Source organism: Podarcis pityusensis, assembly GCF_964106645.2.
Source record: "Podarcis pityusensis genome assembly, chromosome: 16".
NCBI lineage: Eukaryota > Metazoa > Chordata > Lepidosauria > Squamata > Lacertidae > Podarcis > Podarcis pityusensis.
In genome coordinates this window covers 506779-529655 of record NC_138041.1, presented here as the reverse complement: position 1 = coordinate 529655, position 22877 = coordinate 506779, and the positions used below count along the sequence as shown (strand labels likewise).

Here is a 22877-nt window from a genome sequence, read left to right as displayed (position 1 = left end):
CCGTCCATGTAGACAGGACTCAGCTGGGGGCACCAATTGGGCGACTGAGCGGAAGGCAACTTAACCGGGTTCCCGATGAAATCACTCAGAACCTGAAGAGTCACTTAGGATACTGCAAAGGGATTCTATAGATTTTTTCCCCCAACGTATTTTTTATTAAAGATTTCTTGGTTTACAAAAGTATGTGCAATGTCTCTTTTTTCAAGTTACATTTTCTGCAAATCAGTTTCATTTGTTGAGACGTTAGTGTTACCTTAGGAAGAGAAGGGGGAAAGAGGTGGAGGGGGGAATGGGGAGGGGGTTGGAGTTGGGGGGGCGATGTTTCTATTTTACTTAACATATGGGGGGGGTCAGCACCGCTTCTGTGGGTTCTTTTTGCTATTCGCTTGTGTTCCTTTGGTGGTGAGAGAGGTTGGGGTTGGCCTAGGCCAGGCATAGGCAAACTCGGCCCTCCAGATGTTTTGGGACTGCAGCTCCCATCATCCCTGACCCCTGGTCCTGTTAGCAAGGGATGATGAGAGTTGTAGTCCCAAAACATCTGGAGGGCCGAGTTTGCCTATGCCTGCCGTAGGGTGTGGTTGTTTCTTTGTGGTTGGCTGTGGTGAATTTTGTTTTCATGTGTGCATGGGGTGGGTGGGTGTTTTGGATCAGGATCGCCATATTGATTTGTATGCCGTTGGTGGATTTTTGTCGTTTTCTTGTTGGGCTGTGGGTGTGATAAAGGGGAGCCATACTGGGGTGAAGGTGTCTTCTTCCATTTGTCCCCGTTTCAGTTTCAGTTTGTTGGTTAGTTTTTCTAGTAGGGCTGTTTCCCATACTATTTGGTACCATTGGTCCATGCTTACTCCTGACAGGTCTCTCCAGCGTGATTCTATAGATATTTGAACCAGCGCATTATAGACTTTACTCCAGGGCACCAGACTTGAGTGGAATGGACTCATCGGTTATATGTCACAAACAGAAGCATAATGTTGCCTGGCACCCCAATCTCAGAGCAAAGCGAGATTTCAAGCGCTTACCCAGAGTTTGGTTTCGTTGGACTGAAGTACCACAGATATTGTGGCGTCTTCGTGATAGATGATCTGTTTAAACATATACAGTACAGTCATACCTTGGGTTACAGACGCTTCAAGTTGCACGGAATGGGTTACTTCCGGGGTTTGGAGCTCGCGCATGCGCAGAAACTAAATTGCACTTTGCACATGCGCAGGAGCACTGAATCGCAACCCGCACGTGCGTAGATGCCGCGCTGCGGGTTGCGAACATGCCTCCCGCACGGATTGTGTTTGCAACCCAAGTGGTATAGAATTTAGCTTTCGTTTCTCCATATTTGGACTTCCTTGTTTCACGTGTGTCCAGTCCATCCCTCTGGGGTTACAATAACATCCATTCAGCCTATTCAGCCTTGCTCTTTATCCTTTACTCGTCCAAGCCAGACATTCCTGAGATAGGCCTATTTTCACTGCAACATCTCAGCAAGGAACAGCCTTGTTCTTCTGGCTGGTGAAGAACCTTCAAAACCTCCCCTCTTTGGGATAACACATGAGAGAGGAGAAAATGCCTTAAACAGTTTTCTTTTGGGGGGGGTCATATAGAGAACAATATTCTAATGGCCCCTTCAACAGCATTAACCCCCCCCCCCCAAGAAGGCCTTTTTTCTCCCACGGTCCTAGTGGATCCCAAAGCTTGCACACCCAATCCTCCTTCCTCAAGCAGAAGTGGCAAGGACGTTCCTCGTGTGTGTGTGTTTCCTAAACCCAGAGGGAGGTCTCTGGCTACTGTGTACATGGGGCCTGGTCACATGTCCCCAGGGTCCACTCTGGGTGTCATCCAACGGCCAAGCCTACAAGAAGGGCGGGCAGGAGGAAGCCTCTCCCCATCCTTGGCTGGGCCAAGTTGCAGAAAAGGGAAGGAGAAGCTGGTGTCCCTGGCTGAGCTGTCCAGGCTCCTCACACGTTTTCCTTGGGGCTGATCTCTCCACCGTGACACCAACATGGATCCAGCTGTTGCCTTCCTCTTCCTCGTCTTCACCTTCCAAGCTACAAGTGAGTAAAATCCAGGTGACTCTCTGTTAAACTCCCTCTCTCTGTGTGTGTTCCATAATGCAATGCCCTTGCTGCCTCTTGCACGAGCAAGCAATGTGTGTGGAGGTATAGGGCTCCCTGCTTATTTCACATTTATCCCCAGTTGCTCACAGAGATGTTAGACAATATCCAGTCTTTATTGCGGAAATTTTCCAGGTTGTTTTCAGAGAGGTTATTTGACAATGAGCTTCAGGCAGATTTGCTTACAGGGTGTTTATCCGTCTTCCCAGTGGGCATTTGTTCATTCCACAACCAGGAAAAAGGCAATTTCCTATTAAAGGTGTATTTGCTGGGTGAGGGTGAACTATGATATCCCATTTGTATCTCACCTTTTCTCCAAAGAGCTCAAGGTGCCCAAAAAACAAAAAACCCCAACCCCTTCTGATGAGCACTTAACAAAAAAGACGAAATCGTGGCTGGTTAACTGCAACCACGGAATCATGGGCGGGACATTTTCTCAGAAGCGTTGAAAATAAATATCTGGTTATTATGGGGTGCTGAAGGGCGCAATGAGTTGTTGGCTTTTGGTTTTGGTTTTTAAGCACACGTTCTGTAGACTCATAGAACTATAGAGATGGACAAGACCCGACGGGCCACCCAGTCCGGCCCCTGCAATGCAAAAATCACAGAGTCTGTGCCCAGAGGTGGAATTAGGTGGGCTTGTGAGTCCAGAAGGTGCTGGGGTCCCTTTGTCACTGCAAATCACCCTGCTATGCAAACAGCCCCAGCCCCAGAGAATTGTTGTAGCAGCAGACTAGAAAGGGGAGATTTTGGGGGCGGGAGGAGAACCAGGATTGCTGGTTCCCCAAGGTCTCATCTCTCGCCTTTGCCTGTAGCCTGATGGAAAAGCTGCAAATTGGGGTTCTGGCCTTACGATGCTCGTGCCCACTGTGTTATGATGATGATGATGATGATGATGATGATGATGATGATTTTTTATTTATACCCCGCCCATCTGGCTGGGTTTCCCCAGTCACTCTGGGTGGCTTCCAACAAAATATTAAAAAACCGTAATACATCAAACATTAAAAGCTTCCCTAAACAGGGCTGCCTTCAGATGTCTTCTAAAAGTCTGGTAGTTGTTTTTCTCTTTGACATCTGGTGGGAGGGCGTTCCACAGGGCGGATGCCACCACCAAGAAGGCCCTCTGCCTGGTTCCCTGTAACTTGGCTTCTCGCAGCAAGGGAACCACCAGAAGGCCCTCAGATCTGGACCTCAGTGTCTGGGCAGAACAAAGGGGGTGGAGATGCTCCTTCAGGTATACTGGACTGAGGCCTTTTAGGGCTTTCAAGGTCAGCACCAACACTTTGAATTGTGCTTCTGGCGGTTCCCTTGCTGCGAGAAGCCAAGTTACAGGGAACCAGGCAGAGGGCCTCCTTGATGGTGGTGCCTGTCCTGTGGAAAGCCCTAAAAATAAATTGTTGTTGTTGTTGGTGGTGGTGGTGGTGGTGGTGGTTCTGAGTGGCATTTGGCCACTGCAAAGCAAGAAGGCTGCACTGGCTGGGACCCTTCTTAGGTCCTGGTGGAACCTCCAGGTCCAGAGGCAGTCTATCAAGATTTCTAGGTCTTAAGGGCTTTTGCAAGACCACCGTGAGAACAGGAGGCTTGCTTTGATGGGCCCCCTTGGGCCTGATCCAGCTTCTGGGCTCTGGATTCAACCTGGATTCTGAGGAGATGTTCCTCATGGTTGTTTTTAGGAGTAAGAGGAACTGATCTGGAAAGATTTGGCAATCGGGTTTGGGTGTGTGCCTGTAAAACAAGCAAGGTCATCGCCATTAATTGCTCAAGAAGTATTGTGTCAGCTAGTGGCATTTTGAGAGAAGCATAACTTGACCGGGTGGTGGGAGACAACAACACGAAGCATCCTCTGTGGGTGTCAGACAGATGTGAACAACAGAACATCCCAGCGTCAGTGGCACCAGGACCTGCTAGTCCCACCTCTTATCCCCACAGTGGCCAGAGGGCTCTAAGAACCTAGGACCAGTGCTTTTTCTGGGGGTACCCAGGGTATACGTACCCCTAAACATTTTGTGAATCTTTGTGCTTTTGTCCATTTATTGTATTTATTTTTCCTGACTTGAACTTTAAAAGGGTGATTTTCTTGAATCAAAATGAGAGCACCCCTAAAGATTTTTTTAGGGCGGGGGAAGCACTGCCTAGGACTCTAGAGAGACTGCTTCTGGGCCTGGGGCCAGAAGAGGTTGGCTTCTGGATCAGGCCAAAGGGGGCGCATCTGGTTCTCACAGTGTCCAGCCAGAAGCCCCAAACTGGGAAGCCCAGAAGCGTAACTGCAGCAACCCCCTTGCAATTCCCAGCAGATGATATTCCCAGGTATACTGCCTCCAACAGGGGGAGGAGGAGACTAGGAGCCGTTGATGCTCTCTGTTGGCATGCAGCGAAGGAAAGGGGGGCAATTGGCAGGCCCCCAACTGGCTCCAGACGATCTCCAGTCCTTGGTGCAGCATCAGCGACCTGAGCTGCAGAAGCTGGGGCAGGCTACTCAGCAGAGTAAACATTGCACAACAGAAGTGGCAGAAGTTGTGTGAGCATATTTGCAAACAGTTTATTCAGCATGCAGCAGGACAAAAGGAAAACATGTCCAATCTCCTTGGTGTACAAGCAAGACAGCAAAAGCAAAAGCTATACACATACAGAAGTTCCCAGCAAGCTGTGCTGGAGTGTAAACAGACATGTGACATGCAACAATTCCACACGTCTGTTCTGAAGGTGGAACGGAATATCCTCACACTATCCTCCATTTATGAGAGCCCTGCCTGTGTGCAGGATTGCAGGTTAAAGGTAAAGGGACCCCTGACCATTAGGTCCAGTCGTGACCGACTCTGGGGTTGCGGCGCTCATCTCGCTTTACTGGCCGAGAGAGCCGGCATACAGCTTCCGGGTCATGTGGCCAGCAGGACTAAGCAGCTTCTGGCCAACCAGAGCGGCACATGGAAATGCCGTTTACCTTCCCGCCGGAGCGATACCTATTTATCTACTTGCACTTTGACGTGCTTTCGAACTGCTAGGTGGGCAGGAGCAGGGACCGAGCCACAGGAGCTCACCCCGTCGCCGAGATTCCAACCGCCAACTTTCTGATCGGCAAGTCCTAGGCTCTGTGGTTTAACCCACAGCGCCACCCACGTCCCATGTTCCCCGGACTCTCGCCTGGCGCCCTCCAGTGTCCTGGTGTCCCGCGCCACTAGCCTCAATGGGTAAGATGGGCCCGTCTTCAAATATCTCAAGGGCTGTCCCACAGAAATCAAAGCGGGTTTGTTCTCTCCAGAAGGCAGGACCCAAACCAAGAGATTCAAATAGCAAGGCAGGAGACTCCAATTAAGCATTAGGAAGAATTTTCTGAGGGCAGGAGCTGTCCAACAGTGGAACAAATTCCCTCATTGAGCTCTCCTTCCTTGGAGGTTTCTAAGCAGAGGATGGACAGCCGTCTGTCATCACATGGATGCTTTAGATGTGATTCCTGCATTGCTGGGATTTGGACCAGAAGACCCTCATAGCCCCTATGATTCAACCATTCTATGAAAGGGGTGTGAGGAGATGGGGGACTTGGCTGTGCCCCCTGGATTTCCCCCTAACTCCTCCCCATTTTGAAACGGCTTATCAGCTCATGTGCCTCCCCCCTCAGTTGCTTTGCAAGCCTATCTAACGTCCGACCCCCACTGCCCCCCCAAAAACCCAGGTTGCTGAAACACTCTGGTCAATGTCTCAACCTGGTTCCTGTTGATGGCGCGTGAATCTCATCCTCTCCAAATTCACTTTCTTCCCTCTTCTTTCTCTCCTCTCCAAGGCGCAGACAGTCCTGCAGCGACCCACGCTGAATTAGGCCCCAAATATGTGGGGCACTCGGTCAGTCTTCCTGTTGTGATTCCAAAAGGGACCATTTTCTCGGGTCTCATATTGAGGTCTGTCGGCCCACCCAGCAAGGCCGTCGCTATGTGGGAGCAAGGGAAGCCCATCACGGTCCTAGACCCAAGATATTCCGAAAGGGTGTCTTTCCTGGAGGAGGAACCTGCCTTCCAAATCCATAACCTCACCTTGGAAGACGGAGGAGGCTATGACATTTCGGCGTTCACCCAGGAAGGCTCCAAGACGCTGAACCGCTACACGCTCTTCGTCTTCCGTAAGTAACTTCTAAGAACTGCAAATTCAAGCACCTCCCATGCGCATTTGAAGCACCCGCCCCCAAGAATCCCGGGAACCACAGTTCCCCACCCAGAGAGCTACATTGAATGAACTACGGTTCCCAGGATTCTTGGAGCGGGAAGTTATGCACTTTGTACGAGTTATAGATGTATTTATTTATTTCATTATTTCATATGTACACCACTTGATTATTTTTAAAAAATGACAAGGAAATCAAGGAAAAATCACAGCAATACTTTAAAACATACAAAAGTTAAAATACTAAAGCAGATAGGTTCATAAATGTATGGTAGGGCTGTGGCCTTAGTTCAAGGCAGAGAATTTGAACTTAATAGTAAAAGGGCACAGGCTGCTATCAGCTCAAAGAAGAATGCCCGACTGGCATGTTCTCTCCCTCCTGCTCATTCATTCGGGAGCTTCAAAAGTTTTCTTCAGCCTGAACATCACAGTGACCGATGCCAACCGACACCGGCACACTTAGGGATCCGCAGAGTTTGCGCATTTCGCGTGACAGACCTCAGCAACTCAGCATTTTGGCTAATCTACTTTATTTTCATATAAACACGCACGGAGCACTGCAACCTGGCTCCCTCTCTCTCTAGCATCAGACAGCAAAGAGAAAAGGGACAAAGGACAATAGTCCCACTTCACGGAACACAGGAACACAAAACATCCTGTCTCCGTCACGTCCCACTCGGTGGAGTCAAAACATACACCGTCATGTGAAAGACAACAATCCCATGACTGCAATCATGCAGCAGGGATCCTAACACCCCCACAGGGCAGGCTCTCCAACGGGGGGGGGGGGGGCGTCTGGCAAGGATGCTTTAGCAGTGATCGCTGCATTGCAGGAAGTTAGACTACATGACCCTTGGAAACTCTACGATTCTGTGACTAATCAAAGCCGTGTCTGGCAGCTACTAAGTTCAGGCGTTTTCCAAGAAATTGTCAGTTCCTCAATCGAGAAGTTACACCAAACTCAAGAAGAGAAGAAAGTTGGGTGGCTGCTTTTAGTTTTAAATGTTGCAACAGCAGCTAAAATTATCCTTCTTCAGCAGATCTTATTTGCTAGATGCAACCGTCAAACTTTGAAGCAAAGTGAGGGCAGGCACCTGATTGCTTGCTTGGCAAGAACATATGTAACCCTGGCAAAGGAAAAGGGTCAAAATATCCTGGTTGTCAGGCTGCAGTTCAGTGGTAGAGCAGGCACTTCACGTCCAGACGGCCCCAGGTTCCCTCCTCCATGGCATCTTGGGGGGAAAGACTCCTGCCTGAAATGTTGAAAAGTGTTGAGTGACCACTCTCAGTGAGGTGTCTTCACCCTTTCCAGACCCAGGACTTGTGAGAATACTGTGGATAGCAGGAGAGGATATATTGGTTCTATATTATCCTTCCTCACTCACGCTAGTGAGTCAGAAGCAGAGTACATTCCCCACTATATAGCAGGGAGCCAGCTGGTAGATTCATTTGAATCTCTGTTGTTCCTGGTAAATTCCTGGTGTTTTGTTTTTCCTGGTAAATTCCCCTTTTATTCCCTCTTAAAAAGAATAAAGACACAAGGGTCTTCCCTTAAAAGTAACAAGGTTTACTCACATTCAGTTCACGGTATGATCCTGAAGGCCGGCTTTAGCTTGTAGTTACAGATACAGAGAAAGGTGTGGATTCATCCTCTTGTGAGGAATGAGCCCATGCGCTGCTGGCTGAGAACCAGCAGACAGCAAAAGCGTCCAGAGAAGGAGAAGGGTCTCAAGGGAGCAGATGGCTGCAGAACCGGTCCTTTTATGGGGTCTGCCAGGGTCACGCCCATCTACCTGTTCACACGCAGAGGGAGGATGCTCCAGACCAGGTGTCACAGGAAGTTATACTGGCTAGAGTAACACCCCCCTGTGCGTCCCCTCTGGGCAAACAGGAAATGTTGAACTTGACTGCTACGGTGATGTTACATCCCACAGGACCCCCTTTCCAGCTAACATGCACCTGGGGACCCATTTCCTTAAGCCTTTTACAAGACCTTGTACGACTCATGCAACACATTGGCGGCTAATATACACACAATAATTACCAAAATGATTATGCATTCTTTATCAGTCTTCTGAGAAAAATGCAAGACCTTCTGCAAAGCCACAGAGACTTGCGAACTACCCAGCCTAAGATGAACTTATAATGTCTGATTTCAATAGATTTTTCAAGTGCTTAGCTCGGTGTTTTGTTTTCTTTATCTTCGCAATACCGAGAGATGCCAGTGAAGCTGTAGATAGATGTTAATGAAGTTGCAGACATTAACATCTATCTACAACTTCACTAGCATCTCTCAGTATTGTGAACAACACCGAACTTACCTTTTGTTGGTATCTTCATGAACTTACCTAAAAAGATGAAGAAAACAAAAGACTGAGCAAAGCACTTGAAAAATCTATTGAAATCAGACATTATAGGTTCATCTTAGGCTGGGTAGTTCGCAAGTCTCTGTGGCTTTGCAGAAGGTCTTGTATTTTTTTCAGAAGATTGATAAAGAATGCATAATCATTTTGGTAATTATTGTGTGTATATTAGCCGCCAACGTATTGCACAGTCGTACTACTCCTATCAGCAGCACAGGTGGCATTTTTCTAGCGTTATTGTTTTTGCCAAACCTTGGCAGAGCCCACGCTGGATCCGGCCACGACCTGTCTCTGAGTCCGCCACCTTCCCGGGGAGTCTGTTCCACAGTCAAGCCGCTCTTTGCACCAGGAACTTCCTAATGTTTAGTCTGGATCTCCTTTCCTGAGATTTGAATCCGTTGGTTCGGGCCCTGCCCTCTGAGGCGGCAGGTTGCAGGCTGGCTCCAACTTCCGAGAGTGGAAGATGGCTGTGATTTCCTGACCCTGTCCCTTGACCCTGTCTCTTGCCCACCCCTTCTCTCCCTCCCGTTTCAGACATCAACATCACGGGAGAAAGGTTGGCCAACAGCTCCTGCAAGCTCAGTTTGCTGTGTGAGGCTGGAGCTGGAGCCAAAGTTTGGGTGACCTACTCCTGGAAGAATACAAAAACAGGGGACACGGCTTCTGCTGACGCCAGGCTGCACCTCACCTTGAAAGCCAAGAACAAAGATGACTCTTACACCTGCTCCGCGCAGGCCTTGGGGACCCAGAAAGCTTGGGAGGTCTTGCCCTATGCTTCGTGCCCAAAATCTGCAGCTGCAGGTGAGTAATATTTCGATTTATTTCCCGCCCGTTGCCATCACGTCCTGCCACTCAATATTGCAGTGGCTCAGAAGACCAAAGACGGGCGCCGTAACCTGTGGTCAGTCAGTCCGTTTTATTGCACATAGCCAAAGGCTGCCACAATGTACACTGGATCATTCAACAATTAAAAGAAAATATGCTGGATTAATGCAAAAAACTTAAAACATTTCTGTTATCAAGACATTACCTACTCCAAACAGAGCTATAAAAGTACCTTAATTATATACAGGTTAAGACATTAAACAATAAAAATTTATAGACTAAAATCACCACACGGCCACAAATATATTAAAAAATAATGTTAATTAATACAATGTGCAATCATATTCGGAGTTTGGTGATAAAGATAGAATATAGCTTGATGTAGGTAGGGTCAAATAAATTCATCTCCTTTACAGTTGGTGGCTATATAATTTGCTCTAATTTTCCTAGCGGCAGTTGCAAAGAGTGCTACACACCAGGTCACATACTTATCTATGTCTGTGAGGAGATATAAAATCATGTCAGAGGGGTTCTGGCCAGGGGACCTTGTCATTATAGGTGCTAGAAATCGTTCTCCTGCTTCATTATATAAGGGGCAGTGCAAGAGATAATGCATAAGGTCCTCAGGACATCCCCTAATGCAAACACGTTCATTTGTTGGTCTGCCTCTGTGTCTTCCATCTCTATAAGCAGAGTTTATTGTATTTAATTGTAAAGTCAGTTAATTGAAATAAGGTGTATGTTCGTGGGCCTCTCTAAGTCTGAAATATAATGAGGCGCATGTGGATGTGTACATAGAGTTTAGGTCGTTTTTAGTTGCCACTGCCCTTATGGTTCGTTAGACAATATTTTTCTGGGAATATAAGGGAAGTTCTTTGATCTCGGTCACTGAGAGGTCCTATCTGCCCATCAGTTGGGCAGCGTGATGTACCCAGTTTTTAAGGGGTAATCCATTCGAGACCGTAGCCTGTGATAGAAAGGACAGGAGGTCACCTCCGAAAGGATGTTGCAGAGTTGGGGAAAAGTTCAGAAAAGGGCAGGAAGAAGGGTCACCAGGATGGAGCATCTCCCCTGTGAGCAATGGTCGCAGCGTTTGGGGCTTTTTAGATTAGAGGAAAGGGGGGGTGAATAAAACGAGGCACAGCCTTGAGAAAGTGGTAGAGAAAAGCTTTTATCCCTCTTTCATAGTTGATGGGCGTCTGATGAGGCTGGATGTTGGAAGATTTAGGACAGAAAAAAGGAAGGACTTCTTCAAGCAGCGCATTGTTAATGTCAGTTTGCATTTCTTAGTGCAAAAAAATATTGATCTGATGCACTGATCTTTCCTATTCTATTATAATTCATTCAAGAGGGCTCTGGAAGGATCTTTGTGTGAAAGAAGCAAGCAGAAGGTTCATGAGGTTTGGGTTATTCCTTCCGAGAAGCTGAGCACAGCTGGCTTAGACTGGTTCTGTTATCTCTTTCTGTCAAGGTCATGCCGATGATAATAATAATAAGGCCCGGAGGAGCCGGGGCTTCACTTTCTGTCTCTCTTTCCTTCTGGTGTGGTGTTCTGAACAAAGTGTTAAGGCTTAGTCTTATTCTAAGTTACTGTCAGCTTAAGTTAAACCTGCTGCAACTGGATTTCTTATGGGTAGTGCCAATCCTGAATGTACAGTGGACACTCGGGTTGCAAACGTGATCCGTGCGGGAGGCACGTTCGCAGCCCACAGCATCCGCAACCCGCAGTGCCGCATCTGCGCATGCGCGGGTTGTGATTCAGCGCATGCGCAAGCGCCGAAACCTGGAAGGAACCCGTTCCGGCACTTCTGGGTTTGGCACGGTGCGCAACCCGAAATCGCGCAACCTGAAGTGTCTGTAACCCGAGGTATGACTGTACAGTGGTACCTTGGGTTAAGTACTTAATTCGTTCCGGAGGTCCGTTCTTAACCTGAAACGGTACTTAACCTGAAGCACCACTTTAGCTAATGGGGCCTCCTGCTGCTGCCACACCGCTGGAGCAAGATTTCTGTTCTTATCCTGAAGCAAAGTTCTTAACCTGAAGCACTATTTCTGGGTTAGCGGAGTCTGTAACCTGAAGCGTATGTAACCTGAAGCATATGTAACCCGAGGTACCACTGTATTGGATTTGTGACCATTATGCTCATTTGCCTTCAGTAGCAGTAAAGCTCTGCTGGATGAAATATGAATTGCCTCTGATCTATTTTGGGGGGATCCTGCAACGTGTTTGTTACGGAAAAATCTAGGTGTGAGGCTGCTCCGTCCCCCAGCTGGTCGGGCAGAGCCCGCAGGTCCCTGCGGAAGAAAGGAAGGAGTCCAGCCAACCGGAGCAAATAGCTGTAGACCAAAGTTTATTGCGCAATAGGTTCAAACAGGAAATTTGAACCCTGAGGATGGGGTGACAAGGACTTTTAAAACTTTCCCACCACATCCCAGAATACAGTTCATACAGCATCGTTGCTACATCATTGCTGCATCACTGACATGTCACCAAAGGGGAGGGCTTCACCTTGGCAAACATGTCCAGACAAGTCCTTGGTACAAGATTAGCATAAGCAGACATGTCAGGGCAAGACTCAGGTATAAGGTGAGCATAGACAAATATGTCTTAAGTACCCACCACCCAAAAGTACAATAGAAGTTCCTTTGCATGTCTGGAGCCCGAGGCGAGTCAGGGGATGAGATCTGGCTTCCTTTGGCTAACAATGAGCCCAGCAATTGTCACCTCTGGGAACTTCCTGGAGTCCTTTTTCAAGGGGAAAATAGCACTGGAATGGAGGGAACTGGGAAAGGAGATGATTTTATATTATTTTTAAAGCTAGGTACCTTCCGTGAACTGTCAAGTTGGAAGGATACATTCAGGCATAATATTTGTAACATTTAACTTTAAAGATGTGCCCCCCCCGTAATTGTAATAATAATAATAATAATAATAATAATAATAATAATAACAACAACAACAACAACAACAACAACAACAACTTTTTATGTATACCCCTCCCTCCCCAGCCAAGGCCAGGCTCAGGGCGGCTAACAAGCAATAATAAAAACAAGCTGAATGATTACAACTTAAAACAAAATTAAAATACAACATTAAAACATTGAAATATTAAAATACCTCATTAAAATGCCTCATCGCAGGAGGAGAAGGAAAAGTGCAACAGTGTTTAAGTTGTTACTCTGCTAACTATGCATTGGAATCTGCTCTGAATCAATACTGAGTAGAATTTCAGTGACAGTTAGACAGTGGAACTCTCTGCCACAGGAGGCAGAAAGGCTCACCAACCTGTAAAGGAAGATTAGACAAATTAATGGAGGAGAGGGCTATCAGTGGAGGGGAGAGGGCTGCCAGCCACCATGAATCTGCTCTGTCTCCACCGTTGGAAGCAGCTGAACACCCGTTGCTGAAAACCACCAGAGGGGAGAGTTGCTCTGGTGCCCAGATCCTGCTTGCAGGTTCCTGCAGGATACTGGGCTAGATGGGCCGTTGGCCTGATCCTGATTCTTGTGCCCCCCCCCTCTCTGATGGGCACCCTTTGACCCCCCCCCCCGAATATTGTTGTACTACAACTTCCATCATCCCTGTTAACAGAGAAATCTGAGGCTCCCTTGGACGAAAAACAAGGACACCAGCCAGGAAGACCAGAGCAAAACAGCAGCCAGTCGGCTTGGTCTTTATTGAAGACTGGACAGGACTCCCACCTGCCACCAGGTGGAACAAGATGGAAGCCCCAAACAAAAGAGAACCCAAACTTTTATTAGCTGCTCATCCCCATGTTACACCCCCCCCAAACTACATCACTCATACATCCCGGTTACATCATGAAAGGGGAGGTCTGGTGGCCGTAATCTGAACATCCTGGACCCTGCCCCATGGTTCCCCTTGCCCTCCACCAAACACCCATCAAGTGGAACAAAAGAGATGTTTACATTTCCCTGTTTCCCAGCCACGTTAATCCCACCCTTTTGTCTTCATCTGGGTTTGTTATTTCTGGAATGGCTACCTGTCTGGCCCTCAGGTATCAGGATGCCAGAGATTATCCCTCAGGCAGAGGGGCTGCTGAGTAGCTGAGCTCACATGTCTATAGGAATTTCTGAAGTTTTCCCAGTGAGCCAGTACAGAGATACATTGATCAGTGAATTCTTACATTTGGTATTGTGCAGCAAAGGCCCTTTGAATAGATAGGAAGAAACTGTGATGAAACGTTTTGTGGGGACAAATCACAAAAGTCACAAAAGTGATGGTGCTGATTTTGGTAGTGGGCTGCATGTGCATGAGATCTGCTGGAGGGGCAACCCCCCCCCCCACAACCTGTACATAAATTCCTGCAACATCCCTAAGAGGTGAGGGTGGAGAAATTGGGATCACTTTGCATTATCACTTGAAGCTGTTTAGCCCAGGAGCTGAGGTCTGGCGCAATTCAAGTTACAAATCACAGCCCGGGCTGCGCCTCCAGATGAGCTGATATGCAGACAAGCTAAAGAGAGACCATCAATGGCCAGAAATATTTTTGAGATTTCCACTTCTCATCAAAATAATAATACTAACAATCCTATCCTGTTGGAGCATCTGGAATCCAAACTACGCAGCAAATATTTGAAATAATCAAGCTTGCCAAATTAACATTATTATTTCCCCTTTTTGGAGAATAGCGCATTTGTCAGCTGGGCTGAGACGATGGCGTCATTTCTGAAGTGCGCCGGAGCAAATGTTCCCTCTCCAGAACCCTTTTAGCCGTTCCCCTGCATTATTCACTGTAATTCATTATTTGGTATTCATCCATTCTTTTTGAAGTCATTTAAGTCATTATTTGCCTAACCCCTGGAACACGGGGAGGCTGTTGGAGAGAGAAAGCAAAAAGGTAATTATATCTGCCATGCCAAGCAAGCATGTATGTGCCGTCTGGGGGCTTCTGCGAGCTTTATTTTAATTTATTCATTTCATTTAGAACCAGCTCATTCTGAAAGCCATAGGTGGCCACATCTCCCTGGGAAAGTATTTACGGGTTGGGATGTGGGTACCTGGATGAAGTGCCTTTTCGCACACGTCCTCTGAGCTGAATTCTCCTGGGGGGGTGCTTTTCCTGATTGCCATCCCTCTACCCTCTGAAGTTCAATGGGCAATTGGGTGGGGATAACACTGAGATGGTCCTTTTGGGGGTCTTGTGCTCCCCCATCCCACCCCCAAATAATATATAATAATAATAGATTACTTATACCCTGCCCACTCTGTAGGGCTTCCAACAAGAGATTAAAAATACATTAAAACCTCTGTCATTAAAAACTTCCCTAAAAAGGGCTGCCTTCAGCCCTATCTGCCTTCTAAACGTCAGATAGTTGCTTATTTCCTTGACATCTGGTGGGAGGGTGTTCCATGGGGCGGGCGCCACCACCGAGAAGGCCCTCTGCCTGGTTCCCTGTAACTTGGCTTCTCGCAGGGAGGGAACTGCCAGAAGGCCCTTGGAGCTGGACCTCAGTGTCCGGGCTGAATGATGGGGATGGAGATGCTCCTTCAGGTATACTGGGCCTTTGAGGCCGTTTAGGGCTTTCAAGGTCAGCACCAACACTTTGAATTGTGCTTGGAAACGTACTGGGAGCCAATGTAGGTCTTTCAGGACCGGTGTTATGTGGTCTCGGCGGCCGCTCCCAGTCCCCAGTCTAGCTGCTGCATTCTGGATTAATTGTTGTTTCCGGGTCACCTTGAAAGGTGCCCAACCCACTAAGGAGGATAATAACGCAATACAGTGGTACCTCAGGTTACAGACGTTTCAGGTTACAGACTCTGCTAACCCAGAAATAGTACCTTGGGTTAAGAACTTTGCTTCAGGATGAGAACAGAAATCGTGCTCCGGCGGCGCGGCAGCAGCAGGAGGCCCCATTAGCTAAAGTGGTGCTTCAGGTTAAGAACAGTTTCAGGTTAAGAACGGACCTCCGGAACGAATTAAGTACTTAACCTGAGGTACCACTGTACAAAACAGTGACGATTAATTTCCCCCCAAAGCCAATTAATTCAGCAAAATGGATGAATCTGATCCGGTGACACAGGTGTTTCCAAGTCTGATATTCCTTTGCGCCTCCACCTGCTCCTTCTGTTGTGGCTTCTCCATCTAGTCCAGCCTCCTCTTCTCACAGTGGTCAGCCAGATGCCTGTGCGAAACCCACAAGCGGGATCTGAGTGCGAGAGCAACTCTCTCCCCTCCTGTGGTTCCCAGCCACTGCCACTCAGAACCATCGCAGAGCCATCGTGTCTGGCAGCCCTTGAGAGCCCTCTTCCCCTCCCTGAATTCGTCCCATCCTCTTTGAAATATACTCAGAGTCGAGAGCGGATTTCATGCTCTTTAGTGGTGAGGAGGAATGGAAGCTCCCCCAGAATGTCTGCTTTATATACGTTATTTACACAATGGGCCCCACGTGATTGGCTAATTCCGGGATTCTCCTGTAGGCCAATCAGGTTGCGGATTCACTTCCACCTGGAGCTGGATTGGGTGGCTCCTGCGGACCAATCAGACTGCTGCATTCTGGATCCTATTGTTTTAGGACCAATCAGACTGCTGCATTCTGGATCCTATTGTGCCTTTTGGATCCTATTCAACTCAGTACATAACACTCTTTTAAAGCCATCCAAGTCAGTGGCCATTCCTGGCTCCATTTAATCGGGAACATCTCCCCCCTTTTTTTTTCTTTGCAGGACTTTTCGCGGCCGGCCTCTTCTTCTCCCACGTTGTCAGAGCTGTTTTGGCACCTGCCCTCATCACTCTCTTCATGCGCCTGTGAATAGCCAGTGGCTCTGCAGCTGCTTCCTGAGCGAAGTGTGGAAATCCAGCCGCCTCCTGCCGTTTTCCAGTGCTCCCACTTCTCGTCCGCCCCTTGCTTTGGTTCCCCTTTGCAGTCAAACCTCGGTTGTCAAAGGTAATCCACTCCAGAAGGCCATTCGACTTCCGATTGGTCGCAGGAACTTCTTGCACTCAAGCGGAAGCTGCGCCGGACGTTCAGGTTCCGAAAAATGTTCGTAAACCAGAGCATTTACTTCCCGGTCTTCGGCGTTCGGGAGCCGAAGCGTCCGAAAATGGAGCCGTTCGAGAACCGAGGTTTGACTATATTAGAAAATGAGAGAGAGAAGTCTGAATTAACATTTGCTAATTATTCCCCGTGATCCAGCTGGTTCCTCCCACCATTCCTCTGCACCCAACCAGTCCCTGGCAGGGAGGCACACCTCAGGATCTGCTGAGATTCCTGCACTGAAGGTCACTAGATGACCCCTGGGTTCCCTTCCAGCTCTGCAATTCTGTGATTCACACATACTTCGGTGTTCCCAGGCATCACGTTCCTATTTCCCAGTGCTGATCCTCCGAAACCACTGCCTCGATTTTGTCCCTAATCAAAGACCTCAGTATAAGGATGATTCCTATGTTCCTATTTAAATCATCCCTTTATTTAAAATTCAGCCAAATTTAAAATTTGGCTGTATAATTTGGAATCAGTGTGATAATGTGATGTGATTGGCCTGTTAATAAAAATTATTTTAAAAAAACCACATCCCTTTATGGAGAACCATGAGGACTAGCATCTTATTTTTAGAGCAAAGCCTGTAGCTCAGCGGTACAACAAGCTGAAGGCTCCATGTTAGCGACTTCCGGGTTGGCGCCATCGCCGAATGGCGGACTCCCTCCGAGCTCCGGAGGGAGTCTGCTCGGCAGGGGCTGGGTCCTACTGCGCCGGCGACGCGGGGACCCTCAAAAACCACGGGCACGGAGCCCGTGGACATGGGGACTCGGCTGGCACCGCTAGCGCCCTCCCGACTCGTGAAGGAGCCTTTTTAAAGGCTTCGGATCGGGTGCCGGGGAGTGGCGTGGTGCTTTGAGTCCACTGCTTCCCCTGCCGAGCGCAGCCGCATGCCATTCGACGGAGAGCGCTGACTTCTTCCATTGGAAATTCGGACTATCAACAACAACCCGTGAGTAATTGGGAAACCGGGTACAAAAGGAGAAAAAAAGAAATTTTTTTCGGATTCGGCACGAGCGGGGGGGATCTAAAAAGGAAGTCAGTCCCCCCCCTGATTGTAAACATTCTAAAACAAGGACTGGGTAACCAAGATCGAAAGAGAAGTTTATTGCTGACAAAAATCATTATTTCCACGAAGGGAAATTACAAGAATTGTGCTGGAGGAGAAGAGTGGAGGGTGAGAGGGAAAATGCAACCCCCCCTGGGAACCGGGGCGATTCGTAGAACCTGGCGAAGAGAGACGGAGACTTTGACAGCTGTCAAAGTAGCTGTCAAAGCTGGAGAATATAAAGAGGACTTTGTTACAAGGACTTGGCTGGCTAATTCTGTTACAATTTGACACAATATGGATATAAACTGTCGGAAAATAAGGAACAACAATTTGACTTTTGGATTAGAGGATATAAAGTTACTACAATCCCCCTAGAGGGGTTTCGGGACATTACAAGTGGTCGTATGTGGAAAATCACTCTGGGATTCGCACAGGACTTATCTTCTGGGAAAGCTGCAAAACTGACATAGTATTTTGTCTACAGAGGTGTTTACATTAAAAGGAGACAATAGAATTTTCTATTGAAGAAAGGAAGGGACTGGACGTAAGTTTTTGTTCCTGAACAACAAACCTCTGTAGAGATACCAGATTTCGGAATAAGAACGTTTTAGCAGCTGAACAAGACAAGAAACCTGAGAAAGTAAGGAATAAAAAGAACAAAGGACTAACTACGACACGGAAAGAACAATGGGAGGAGCAGCAAAGACCAAGGAAATTAAAGGCATCTATTAGACTGGATTTTTGAAGTTAAACATTATTAAAATAAACAAATTAAAAGAAAACCGGCAAGGTGGAATGGGAAAAATCTGGCCATGGACTTGAGATCTCCAGGCTGACAACATATAGACTGATGGACATGTGGAATTCAAACCGGGGAAGGGAAGGGGGAGTTTTGGAATCCAAAGGCTAATGTAACCATCTTTTTGAAACTTCTTATACTTTTTATCTTCTATTTCTTTATATAACTTTTGTATATTATGGTATTTTGATTTGGCATGTTTAAAAAAAAGGGAATTCGTGGAAGGAAATTGGGGTTGATCTTGGGGAAAAATCTTTTTTCTTTTTCTGTTAATGATGAGGGATGATGATAAAATTGTATAATTTAAATTGGTTAATGGGTTAAACATATTAAGTTTTAAAATGGGAGTGAGAGCTTGTGGAACCAAATTAATGAAAGGGGAATACAGTCGGGGGGGGGGAGGAGGGAGTCCTAGAAAGAAGATAACGAAAGTAAGGCTCTAAATGTATTCTATCTTTTCTTTTCTGTTATTTTTCTATATTATTGGAAATTCTAATAAATATGATTTAAAAAAAAAAAAAAAAAAAAAGGCTCCATGTTAGACCCCCAACAGCATCTCCAGCTAGGGCTGGTCTGGAACCCCAGAAAGCCATTACTGGTCAGGGTGGACCAACCTTCCCCAACCTGGTGCCCTCAGACTGGTGCTAAACTGCAGGCTGCTGGGATTCTTTCTCAGGGTTCAATCCCACGGGGGGGGGGGCAAAGGTTGGCAGGCCCGGGTGGAAAAGATCAGTCCATTCCACTGTTGTAAATAAAATCTGCCCTTTTCCCTTATAGAGTCCTTACATAGGTTCCCTATTGGCAGGAGAAAATAACAGGCCAACCAGAGAATATTGAGAAGCAAAGCAGCTAGTAAGCCTGATCTTTATTAACTGTTGCAACAGGGTGCCCCCTCTCACGCAGGAAAGGAGGAGGACCCTGAACAAAGGTGTGCCCGCCCTTGTATAGACATTTTAAATTGCCCGCCTTGGAGTCCAAGACCACCCCCAGACACATCATACCTACATCACAGAAAAGGCGGTCTACAACAGAAATTTGAATGTTGTTTACCTCCTGTCTGGCAAGTTACCTGTTAATGCTCACTTGATTGGATACCCTGGGGAGCCTGGCCAGTCTTTTGTAATGACAAATACTTAGTTCCTGAGCCAGGTCACAGGCTCACACCCTTTTCATATCTTAAATGTGCCCTTAAGACAGGATTTGTGAAGGAAAAAACAATGGGGAGGCTTTTTCCATTTTCCTTTGACCTTGCAGAGAAAACATTTGGTCAGTTTGGGACAGTTTGGGAATAAAAAATGGTTCCAGGTTGGTCTTCCTGTGCTGATCTATATACGTGCTTGGTTGGTACATTTATGAACATTGAACATATCTCTAAGACCTCAGAATTCCTATCACAGGTCCAAGGGTTGGCAGGCTGGGCATCCTACGAGGACCCACATCCCCGCAGTTGGCACGGGTGGAAACGATCAGTCCATTCCACTCTTCTCAGTGTCTTCAGTCTTAAATTCAGTTCTCTGCTTTCCTTGCAGCAATTTGCCATTTTATTTTATTTCTTCAAAATCCTCATGGAAATTGGCCTGCCTTTTAATGTTAATTCTTCCTTAATGGAGGGTGTATTAAACTAAAATACCTGGGTTGGGGGGGGAGGATACCCAACCCCCCCCCCCAGGCATTCTTGCATGTTATTTCCCTGCTACAATATGTTAACATGAAATAACCCTTTCCCTTAATAGATGCTTCTTCTGTGGGTGTTTTTTTTGGAGGGGGTGTAAAATATTCTTCAGTTGGAGAACTTCATTGCAAAATTCAGATCAGTTTGGATTTCGAAAGATGGGTGTGTTTTGGTTCTTGCACAATTTCAGAGTGTGCTAATTTCACCAATTTGACTTTTCCTTGCTGCTTCTCTGTCCAGCAAGCAAGTGGGGGCAGCAAGAATAAGGAAAACAAGGAGGGGCCGCAAATAGCGTCGGGAGGGGGGAGGTAGGATCACCAAAAGCCCTGCAAATCCCTGGCGCTGGCCCTATACAGCCCATTTGGCAGTTTCCTGGCAGGTCGCCATCTTTGCATGCGGAAGGTTCCAGGTTCGATTCCCGGCGACATCTCAAACCTCAGAGAGCCGCCGCTGGCCAGCACAGTCCAGACTTCCCCAACGTGGTGCCCCTAGGATGCTCCTCAACTCCGCAGATCCCGTCAGCCCCAGCCAGCTCAGCTGACAGCAGAGGGCAATGGAGATGGTAGCCAGAAACATCTGGATGGAACAAGAATCTGGAATCCTTTCGTTGCGACTCCTGCATCGCGGGGGGTTGGGCTAGATGACCTTTGGGGAGTCCCTTCCAGCTCTAAGATTCTGAGATGTGGCGAGGGAACTTGAGGGGCACCTCTTCTTAGGTTTCCCTAAGGGATTTCATCCACAACCCTGGCAGTATGTGAATGTGGGGGGGTGTTGCAGGAATTTATGTATAGGTTGGGGGGGTTGCCCCTCCAGCAGATCTCATGCACATGCAGCCCACTACCAAAACCAGCACAATCATTTTTGTGATTTGTCCCCACAAAACACTTCGTCACAGTTTCTTCCTATCTATTCAAAGGGCCTTTGCTGCACAATACCAAATGTAAGAATTCCCTGATCAATGTATCTCTGTACTGGCTCACTGGAAAAACTTCAGAAATTCATCTAGACATGTGAGCTCAGCTCCTCAGCAGCCCCTCTGCCTGAGTGATAATCCCTGGCATCCTGATACCTGAGTGCCAGACAGGTAGCCAGTCCAGAAATAACAAACCCAGATGAAGACAAAAGGGTGTGATTAACTTGGCTGGGAAACAGGGAAATGTAAAGATCTCTTTTGTGACACTTGATGGGTGTTTGGTGGAGGGCAAGGAGAACCATGGGGCAGGGTCCAGGATGCTCAGATTACGGCCACCAGACCTCCCCTTTCATGATGTAACTGTGATGTATTACTGATGTAGTTTGGGGGGCATGACATGGGGATTAGCAGCTAATAAAAGTTTGGGTTCTCTTTTGTTCGGGGCTTCCATCTTGTTCCACTTTGTGGCAGGTGGGAGTCCTGTCCAGTCTTCAATAAAGACCAAGACTCCTGCCTGCTGTTTTGCTCTGGTATTCCTGGCTGGTGTCCTTGTTTTTTGTCCAAGGGAGCCCTCAGATTTCTCCATTAACAGAGGGACCAGGGATTGGTCATTGTCTGTTAATAACTCCAGCTTGAATAAAGAACTCTAACCTGTCAACCATCAAGAGGTTAGGCCTCAAAACCTAGTAGAATAAACATCGCCCACTAATGGGATCTCAGGAAAACTAAAGGAAATCCCAGATCCTAAGCAATCAACTTCCTACAAGACTCCTCAAGGAAACCCTATATACTCAAATCTACCCAACAATGCTCACGACAAAAGAGCCCGAACAGTCGGAATTTAATTCTAATCAAACATAAACTTGTCTTCCTACCCCTCTCAAATACAGAGGATTCCCCACGAGACAATATTCTCAAGAAAATCGACTTAGCCATTAGAGGCCTCGTCTCAGCAAAAAGTATTATCAATGTAAAATTTCTCTCATTTGACAAGATCCAAAATAGAGCCGTGGTGACCTTTAGGGACTGGTCTCCAACCAAACACATTTTAGCCAATAAAGGCAAGCTCCAAAGGGCCGAACTGTTGGTGATCCGTCTTTTTGGAGATTTCGGTGACCCTTCACCGCTCAGAGAAACACACAAGTTTGTTAGACTAAAAACAAAACCGGAAAAGTCTATAACACTGCGGAGAATTGCAAGCCGCCACAGCCAGAAGCAGACAAAGTCCCCAAACAGATGGTTAAGCTTCAAAAAAACTTATCCTCTTCTTTCTTGGGCCCGGTCTTATTCAACATCTTTATCAACGACTTGGATGATGGACTCAGGGGCATCCTGATCAAATTTGCAGATGACACCAAACTGGGAGGGGTGGCTAACACCCCAGAGGACAGGATCACACTTCAAAACGACCTTGACAGATTAGAGAACTGGGCCAAAACAAACAAGATGAATTTTAACAAGGAGAAATGTAAAGTATTGCACTTGGGCAAAAAAAAATGAGAGGCACAAATACAAGATGGGGGACACCTGGCTTGAGAGCAGTACATGTGAAAAGGATCTAGGAGTCTTGGTTGACCACAAACTTGACATGAGCCAACAGTGTGACGCGGCAGCTAAAAAAGCCAATGCAATTCTGGGCCTCATAAATAGGAGTATAGCATCTAGATCAAGGGAAGTAATAGTGCCACTGTATTCTGCTCTGGTCAGACCTCACCTGGAGTACTGTGTCCAGTTCTGGGCACCACAGTTCAAGAAGGACACGGACAAACTGGAACGTGTCCAGAGGAGGGCAACCAAAATGGTCAAAGGCCTGGAAACGATGCCTTATGAGGAACGGCTAAGGGAGCTGGGCATGTTTAGCCTGGAGAAGAGGAGGTTAAGGGGTGATATGATAGCCATGTTCAAATATATAAAAGGATGTCACCTAGAGGAGGGAGAAAGGTTGTTTTCTGCTGCTCCAGAGAAGCGGACATGGAGCAATGGATCCAAACT

The 22877-nt window shown here is 47.3% G+C and overlaps 1 protein-coding gene across 2 annotated transcripts; it reads left to right on the top strand.

Annotated features, from left to right (window-relative positions):
* Positions 1 to 1856: 1856 nt before the first annotated feature.
* On the top strand, positions 1857 to 20030 carry SLAMF8 (SLAM family member 8). Of its 2 annotated transcripts, none has more exons than XM_080986117.1 (5): positions 1857 to 2045; positions 5887 to 6219; positions 9158 to 9424; positions 16137 to 17063; positions 18831 to 20030. In XM_080986117.1, exons 1-4 carry the CDS (start codon positions 1994 to 1996, stop codon positions 16220 to 16222), a joined length of 738 nt encoding a protein of 245 aa, XP_080842243.1. In that variant the 5' UTR covers positions 1857 to 1993; the 3' UTR covers positions 16223 to 17063; positions 18831 to 20030. The 2 variants fall into 2 exon arrangements, with proteins under 2 accessions (XP_080842243.1, XP_080842244.1); XM_080986118.1 differs by having other exon boundaries at positions 16137 to 17085; positions 18854 to 20030.
* Positions 20031 to 22877: the final 2847 nt, after the last annotated feature.